Source organism: Portunus trituberculatus, chromosome 38 (genome assembly GCF_017591435.1).
Source record: "Portunus trituberculatus isolate SZX2019 chromosome 38, ASM1759143v1, whole genome shotgun sequence".
NCBI classification, from domain to species: domain Eukaryota; kingdom Metazoa; phylum Arthropoda; class Malacostraca; order Decapoda; family Portunidae; genus Portunus; species Portunus trituberculatus.
In genome coordinates this window covers 14886080-14895590 of record NC_059292.1, presented here as the reverse complement: position 1 = coordinate 14895590, position 9511 = coordinate 14886080, and the positions used below count along the sequence as shown (strand labels likewise).

Below are 9511 nucleotides of genomic sequence, written 5' to 3'. Positions count from 1 at the left end.
CACAAAGTTTTCTTCTTCCTCTCACCCTATTCTGTACAACTCTCTAATGCAAGAGTTAACCAGTACTCTCAATCATTCTCCACTACTCTGTTCACCTCTTTAATGAAGGAGTTAACCTATATTCTGTCATTCACCACTACCCTGTCCACCTCACTAATGCAAGAGTTAACCAGTATTCTCAATCAAATAAGTGGATCTTTTTTATGTTCCCTTTGGCTAGTTTTTCCCTATTATGTAAAAAGGCTACTCTAGCCTAGCCTAGCAACATGAGTGATTTACTACAAATAACATTTGCAGAATAATTTGAAAATCATTTAAAATCTTATAGTAAAACATTATTTTGATAAATTTGCAGTTTCAACCAATATACCCTATCTTATATTTTTTTTCCATATGCCTAACATGCTTGGGACCCTCCTGGAAAACCTAGCCTAACCTTAATATTAATTTCTGATAAAGTAAAATGGGGTTAAGTCTTTAGGACCTGCAAGGGGACTGGGGACCGGATGAACTGACAACGCGCACCAACTGGCTTTGGCGGTGAACTGACTGGGAGGCACTGAGAGCTGAGCTCAGCCAGACAAACTGGGAGGATTGTCTCACTGGCACCCTTAATGAACAGGTGGAGGCCTTCACCAGTCACCTGCTGTCCCTTCAGTCAAAGTATGTGCCCTGCCAGACATATAAATCAAGACCAGGGGATCAGCCATGGTTCGGATTTCGCTGTTGTGAGGCGGCGGACTTGAAGAGCAGGGCCTGGCGACGACTGAGAGCAAGCAGCACCCAAGCCAACCGTGAGGCATATAAAGCTGCCTGCCGCAACATGGCCAACACACAAAAAGCCGCCATTCAAAGGTGGAATACTGACCTGACTGCAAAGCTCTCAAGTCAGAATGTTGGCAAGGAGTGGTAAAGTAGCTTGAAGCAGCAGCAGGGCCTGGCCACGGACACCACCATCCCCCCACTCACCACACCGAGCGGTGAGGTAGTGACGAGAGGGAGGGACAAGGCCGAGCTACTCTCTGCCCACTTCTCCACCAAAATGAGTGTTACCCACCCAAACAACACTCCACCCAGGATCCCAGTGCTAACAACTGCTGAGCTGGACAGCCTGCACATCACCATGGAGGAGGTGATGTCCCTGCTCAGCAAGACCGACACGAAGAAGGCTCTGGGACCAGACAACATCAGCCCTCACATACTGAAGCAATGTGCAGCTGAGCTCGCCACTCCACTCACCCAGCTCTACCGGGAATGCCTCACTTCCCAAACATGGCCAGCACTCTGGAAGCAGGCCAGAGTGGTGCCTGTACACAAGAAGGGTAGCAGGGCAGATCCTAAGAACTACAGGCCCATCTCTCTCCTCTCCGTGGTGGGAAGACGCTGGAAGTCCTCATCACGAGAAAAGTCACCGCCTTCCTCGACGCCCACCACCTCCTTAACTCAAAGCAGTTTGGGTTCAGGCAGGGTAAGTCGGCCGCCGACCTGCTTCTCCTAAACTCTACGGAGTGGAGCACCGCGATAGACAGTGGGAAAGAGGTGTTCGTCGTTGCCCTGGATATCGCCGGTGCCTTTGACAGAGTGTGGTTCAAGGGAGTGGCAGCCAAACTGAGGAGCCTTGGAGTGTGTGGAGGACTGCTGCACCTCCTGGAGGACTACCTTCATGGCAGAACCCTGCACACTGTTGTTGATGGCCACTTGTCCTCCCAACACCATATCAAAGCCAGCGTCCCTCAGGGCAGTGTCCTTGGGCCTCTGTTGTGGTGTGTATATTTCAATGACATACTGCAACTAGTCCCCGAGGCCAAAGCGTATGCAGACGACTGCACCCTCACCTTCATCAGCGACAGGAACCACCGGCAGAACACGGTGGACAGAATCAACGCTGTCCTGCAAGTTATTGCATCCTGGAGCTGCCGCTGGCAACAACCCTCGCCCCTGAGAAAACTCAAGTCCTGCACATCTCCAGGCGGCGAGAAGACGCCCATCCCCCAGCCTTCTTTCTTGAAGGCAAAAGGCTGCCTTTCCAGCAGTCTATCTCCATCCTGGGGGTGGAAGTAGACGCAGGCCTAACTTTCACCACCCACGTGAGGAGGGTTGCCAGGGATGCGGCGTGGAGGCTGAGCTGTGTCCGACGCGTTGGGAAGTTGCTCGACGGTCCGGGGATAGTGTCCCTCTACAGCAGGGGTGTCAAACACGCGGCCCGCGGGCCGCATGCGGCCCGCCACACTACTATGTGCGGCCCGCGGCACGTCTCATATTTCAATCTTAGTTGGTCTTTTTACAGGAATGATTAAGCCAGCCAGCCCTTTGCATTTTAAAGTCATTATATAAAGATATAAAGATACTATTATATTTTTTGGGCGGTGATGTTCCTCTGTGGTATAGTAACTCCCAACCTCGTCAAGTGTGTGTGTGTGTGTGTGTGTGTGTGTGTCCGGCTCGCCGCCACCCGCCAACATATTCTCTCTCTCTCTCTCTCTCTCTCTCTCTCTCTCTCTCTCTACCATCTGCTTCAAGTTTTCTATCGTGTTTTGTAGTGAATGAATTATTCTCATATATTTTTACGTAAATCATGTGACCATTTCGTCTCGTCGACTGCGTTCCAAAGCCAGTGACTATAGGTGACGAGAATACACGTAGTCGTACTGGCCCTGCTCCGTAATATACATGTATTAGACGTGACCATAACTCGTCATTCCTCCGTCTCACCGAGAATCGGCCTTTGACTTCAGTCCTGCTTTGTCCTTCGAGAGCGTCACAGCGTCAGATTTTGGTGTGACTCTTACTGCATATCATCTCATCATGATTTCCAAGAAGCGAACAGTTACTGAAGAACATCGTGTGATGCAGGAAAAGTGGAAAATATCTTACTTTTTTGCTGAAGTGAATGGAAAACCAACTTGTTTGATTTGCAACCAAATTATAGCGGTGTCAAAAGAATATAACATTCGGCGACATTACACAAGCACTCATGCTTCAAAGTATGATGTGTATAGTGGAAAACTTCGTGAAGAAAAAGTAAAGACGCTGGAACAGTCTCTCAAAAGGCAGCAGTCAGTGTATCAGCGTGTTCATGAAGCCAGTGACACTGCAGTACGGGCAAGTTATAGGATTGCACGGGAAATAGCTGTGTCATCGAAACCATTTTCAGAAGGGGACTTTATAAAGAAATGCATGATGATGGCCGCAGAAGATATTTGCCCTGAAAAACGTAGATCATTTGCAAACATAAGCCTTTCAAGAAATACAGTTGCAGAAAGAGTAAATGAACTGTCAGAAAATCTTAATAGTCAGCTCAAAGAAAAAGTTGCTAAATTTGTAGCATTTTCTGTAGCAATCGATGAAAGTACAGACATTACTGACATAGCTCAACTAGCAGTGTTCATACGTGGTGTTGATGAAAATATGCAGGTAACTGAAGAATTTGTGGAATTAGTACCAATGAAAGGAACAACAACAGGGGATGATATATTTGTGAGTTTGACTGGTGCACTTGATAGGATAGGTGTTGACTGGAAGAAAACTGTGAGTCTGACAACAGATGGAGCATCTCAAATGGTTGGTAGAAAGGCTGGCGTGACAGCAAAGTTAAAGGAAAAACTACTCACCCTGAATTCAGACCATCAAATTCACAGTGTTCATTGCATAATTCACAGGGAAGTGCTTTGCAGTAAAATATTAAAGATGGATCACGTTATGGATGTTGTTGTCAAGGCAGTAAACTTTATACGAGCGCGAGGTCTGAACCACAGACAGTTCAACTGCCTATTGGAGGAAAGTCACTCTCACGGTCTGCCTTATCACACTGATGTTCGTTGGTTAAGCCGGGGAATTGTGCTGAAGCGCTTTTATGAATTAAGAAGTGAAATACAAAGTTTCATGCATAACAAAGGAAGAAATGTCCAGGAACTGAAAGACTATGATTGGCTTCAAGATTTAGCCTTCATGGTAGATATGACAGAACACTTGAATTTGCTCAATACAAGACTGCAAGGTCGCAATAAATTGGTGACAGACATGCATGAGTCCATTCGTGCTTTTGAGGTGAAGCTCAAACTTTTTGAACGTCAACTAGCAGCGAATAATGCTGCACACTTTCCTACACTGAAATCATTGCAAAGCACACCTGAGTTTCGTGGAATTATCAGCAGAGAAAAATACTGCAACATGATTTCCAAGTTACTGAACGAATTTGGAGAAAGATTTGCAGACTTAAAGAACCTTGAGAGTGATTTCTCGATCTTTCGAAATCCTTTCGCTGCAAATCCTGATGAGACACCAGAGGATATTCAGTTAGAACTAATTGATCTTCAGTGCGATTCTGCGTTGAAGGAAAAGTTCTCAAGTGTTGATATTGGTACATTCTATCAATATGTTGGGCCAAGATATCCTCAAATCAAATGTTTGGCATCAAAGATTATGTCAATGTTCGGCAGTACCTATGTCTGTGAGCAACTCTTCTCACTGATGAACTTGAACAAGTCTGGACTCAGGTCTCGGCTCACTAATGAACACCTCAACTCAACACTGAAAGTAGCCATTGCTCAGTCTCTGGCGCCAAACATAGACGAACTTGTACAGACCAAGAGGTGCCAAGTTTCTGGGAGCAGCACGACCAGGAACTAAGGTAAATAATGCTTCCTTTTCTTTACTGGTTTATCTTTTGGTTACGTGTGTGCAAACGCGAGTGAAGGTAGAATATATTATTATTATTATTATTATTATTATTATTATTATTATTATTATTATTATTATTATTATTATTATTATTATTATTATATAATTACCTATTATTATTATTATTATTATTATTATTATTATTATTATTATTATTAATATTATTATGGTCATACGTGATTATCTGGCCCGCACATTGAATGTGAAGGTGAAATCTGGCCCCTTGGGATAAATGAGTTTGACACCCCTGCTCTACAGGGCCCAGGTCAGGCCCGTCATGGAGTACACTCCCCTCACCTGGTCCTCCTGCCCACCCTCCTATCTTGCCGGGCTTGACAGGATCCAGGCAAGAGCACAGAGGATGGTGCAACTGAGGAACCAGGACCAGCAGATCAGCTTTCAACCTATACAGCAGCGGCGAGACGTGGCGGGCCTGTGCGTTATGTACTAGGCCCTCAGGCAACAGACTCCACACCTGGCACCACTACGTCTGCCACCCCCACCCATCCTCACACATGACACTCAAACCGCCGGCCTAATAGACCACCACCTCACTGTGACTGTGCCCTTTGTGAGGACCGAGAGTCACCTCCGTTCCTTCCTCCCTTGTTACAGCCGCATGTGGAACGGGCTGGTGCAAGACACAAACATACACCACTCTACATGCCTCCAGGCGTACAAAAGAGGCGTGAACGAGTGGCTAAAGTGCTAGTGTGACACCAATAAGTGCAGTGATAGTGTGTAACTATATACTATAAGTGCAGTGAGAGTGTGTAATTATATACTATTATTAAATTATTAATTTATGTCTCACTTCTGTAAATATTGTGTATTTCTTTTTGTTGCCAAGATAGGCCTGAACTATACCATAGTCTCAGACCTCTGGCATGTACAACACATGTAACCTAGTTTAAATAAAAAAAAATAAAAAAAAAAATAATAATAATAATAATAATAATAAAAAAAATAAATAAGTGGATCTTTTTTTATTTTATGTTCCCCTTGGCTAGTTTTCCCCTATTATATATATGAAAAAAAAAATTGTTAGTCTAGCTTAGCCTAGCAACATGAGTAATTTGCTACAAATAACATTTGCAGAATAATTTGAGAATCCTTTCAAAACCTAAAGTAAAAAATTATTTTGGTAAATTTGCAGTATCAATCAATATATCCTATCTTATATTTCTTTTTCCCTATGCCTAACATGCTTGGGGCCTTCCTGGGAAACCTAACCTAACCTAACCTTATTAACAATTTCCAGTAGGGTAAAATTGGGGGTTAGAAATGCTCATAGAAGTGTGATCTAGACCGTGAGAATGTGTATAGACGTGTGGTGTATTGGATGAAACTGCAATAATTCCATTTTCTACCCAGAATCTTGTGAAACCTGACCCATCTAGACTGTGAGAATATGTATAGTTAACTCATCCACTTTTTTCAAGAAGAATTATACATGTTTACTTTATATTGTAAATGTGTATGACATAAAATGCTAGGGAAAAGTAAATAAATTAAATTACTAACCTCCTAATAGCCCAGATAGCTCAGGGTACTCTGCAAGTAGCTTCTCTGCCACAGCATTGAAGGCACCTTGTTTCACCTTGGTTTTGGAGTACAGCTGATCTCTGGGGTCCCAGAGATATCTTCTGTCCCTCACTAGTTCCATCAAAGAACCTTCAGAAGCACGGCTCCATGGAAGTTTGGAACCCATATCTTCACAATTTGAATGAATATTGAGACCCTTGGACTGCACGGGTTTGTGCCAAAGTGGTAGTGATTGGCTTGTGGTGTATTTCTTTTTTACGGAATAGAAACTATTTGGATTGTCCTGTAATTGATTTTTGCCACCTTATAAATGTTTTTTCTACTCCCAATCTTTAAAGCAGAGCTTATATAAATAATAAACATAAAAAAATATTGGCAGTACTATTCTGGCTTCTATCAAGAACCTGCAACTAAACACGCGCAAACTCGTCAATTCCAAACATCACGATTAGTTGCCAGATTTTACCTTTTCTCCGAGTTCCAGCAACTTATTCCTTAAAAAGTTGCTCGTGTGACCGCACCTTTATGATTCGACATAGCGACGCTATTCTTGCTCCGACCCAAACATAACGGGACCGCGAGTTTATGATGAACTAACGTGAGACATAAGACTTATGTTTCACGTAAGTCATGGTGTCCGCCATCTTGTGGACTTACGTTTCACTTATGTCGAATCATAGTTTTATAAATACGGTCCCAGATACCTCAAAAGCATAAGGTTTACAAACCAAATGCAGTATTATGATGTAAAATATCAAGAGTCTTGCTGAAGTAAAAAAATACATCAACTGTCTAACCCAAGAGGTAATGTCATGTTATGTCAATAACAATTGGTTTTCAATTGAATGATGAGCCCTAAACCCAAACTTAGAGTCAGAAATAATTCATTTTTCTCCAAGGTATTGATCAAACTGTTGTGTCAGTAATCTTTCTATAGTTTTAACAAAAAGAAAGGTTAAGGGTATTGGTCTATAGTTGTCAGTAGAGAGGAATTGTTCTGGAGCCCTTTTTAAAAATGAGAACAACCTTAAAAACCTTATATAAATCAGGAAAGTGCCCTGATGTTAGAGAGGATTTAAATATGACATATAAGGGTAAGGAAGTTGATTGAAGTAAGCAAGATTAAATGTGGTCAGGTCCCATGTTAGAGAAAATATTAAGAGACTTAAGGTAATGCCTGACTGTAGACAGATCAAATTCAATATCAGAGATGGAGTTGTCACAAGGCAACTCTATCTCATTAATCTCTATTAATCAATACACTGAGATAAAAGGATTAAAAGCCCTAATAAATAGGTCAGTCATAACCTTGTGATCATTAGTGATTATCAGAGGTGGGTGTTCCGAACAAATGTTCGCGAACCTTTATCCGCGGATTTGTTCAGACCAGCAAAATCCCGGATTTGGGTTCGGATTCGGACCGACATCAAAAAAGATTTGGACTTCTGGGTTCGGAACGTCTTTTTTTCGCGAATCCAAACCTCCGTATCCCGGGAAAAATTCGAAAAAACGAAGACGACCAAACATTAGGTTTTCAACTTTTCCGCGGTATACAGAGGTGGTGACGCCTATGTTTCTGTAACAACTAGAGACACCTATGACCATTAATATTGTGTTTTACTTTATCGCTCCTCTCTACTTCTATTTCAGTATGGGCGTGTAAGTGTGTGTGTGTGTGTGTGTGTGTGTGTGTGTGTGTGTGTGTGTGTGTGTGTGTGTGTGTGTGTGTCTCAAATAACCACTGCTCAAAATGTGCTCGATATGCAAGCCTGTGTGACTGTGTGTAGTAATGCGAAACAAAGACTAGTAGTACTGCCTGGACTGCCCTTCTTTGAACTTGGAAATATACTCGTGTTTAACTCGTTGCTTTATCTGTACCACACAGACTCGTCATGTTGTAACTGCAGCTGGCTGGGTGAACTGTTTCATCAAGTATAACACTCCCCTGCCCTCGTCTGCCTCAGCTGAACGACTCTTCAGCTTCGGCTCGGATATTTTGAGGCCAAAGCGAGCCTCTCTGACCAATCTGAACTTTGAGAACCTGACCTTCATGAAGGGAAACTTGAAGTTTGTTAAGAGGGAGAGAGAGAGGGCTGACAAGTTAGAGTGAATCTGTGAAGAGTGAAGACTGAAGTGTTGTGAATTTTTTTTTTAAATGTTTTTACTGTTTTTTGTGAACTTTTGTTTTTACTTTTTACTGTCTTGTATTAATAATTTGTTTTCTAGTAATAATTTGTTTAATAAATAATGTAGATATCTTAAACACTTTTTTTTAATTGGAAATTTAGATTCGGAGATTCGGAATGAGTAAAATTTAAGTTTGGAAATGTTCAGAAGGTATTGGAATTAAGGTTTGCTTTGCTATTTTTTTAAATTTGGAGGTTCGCAGACAAATGTTCGGAATAAATGTTCGCACCGAAATTTTGAAAATCGGGTTCGCTATTCGTAGGTTCGGAACCCAAACCGGCGAAGATTTGGGTTTGGATTCGGAACCCCAAAAAAGGTTCGCGTGCCCACCTCTGGTGATTATCCTTCCTTAGTCAGTAGAGGCCTATCAGATTGGGTCAGAATAGCTTAGAGTTGGTACTGAAGGAGTAACTTAAGGGCAATTCATATTGATACAGATATACTAGTTTTTGCATTAGTAATTTAGACTGTTAAAGTGAGCAAGAGCCTTAATTAATTGTTTGAGGAATGTCTGGCACCCATCACTGCATTACTTTTATGATAACCAAATCTCTTTCCTTGCATTCATGAAGAATAAAAGAGGTTTGGTAAGCTATGGAGATGAAGAGACAATATGATTAAGAGGCACAAACCTGCTAGCAAGAGGAATTAGGTTATTGAAAACATTTAAGTACATATTACTAATTCAAAATTCGAATTCACATAAGAAAGATGTTCCTTCATCTTTGTGTATTTCCCTCTATGCCAAGAATATGGGGAATTCATCAGCTTCTGACCATAACTAGTGAAAGAAGAGACAAACTAGAAGCTAGACACACTGGAAAAATACTGTAGAATGATATGGCACGAAGTAAAAGATAAAAAAAACATCTACTGAATAAATGTGTTATGTGTTGGTATGAAAGTAGGTTTCCTTAGCCTCTTTCTTCCTTTTCTTTCATTTACAAGCTCTGATATATATATATATATATATATATATATATATATATATATATATATATATATATCTTTTTTTGGGGGGAAGGGGGTTTATGAATACAATTTATTATGTGTACGTACTTTTTTTTCATGGGTGTTTGTGGAAGATTGGAACACATGC

General features: G+C 41.7%; 1 protein-coding gene across 1 annotated transcript; it reads left to right on the top strand.

Annotated features, from left to right (window-relative positions):
- The first annotated feature begins 3687 nt into the window (after positions 1 to 3687).
- LOC123514876 (general transcription factor II-I repeat domain-containing protein 2A-like) lies at positions 3688 to 4629 on the top strand. The gene has a single exon (XM_045273136.1). The coding sequence runs from the start codon at positions 3688 to 3690 to the stop codon at positions 4627 to 4629; it is 942 nt and encodes a 313-aa protein (XP_045129071.1).
- The last annotated feature ends 4882 nt before the right edge of the window (positions 4630 to 9511 follow it).

Coding starts and splice junctions, on each gene's coding strand:
- LOC123514876 (XM_045273136.1), top strand. CDS start 3,688: ATGGATCACGTTATGGATGTTGTTGTCAAGGCAGTAAACTTTATACGA.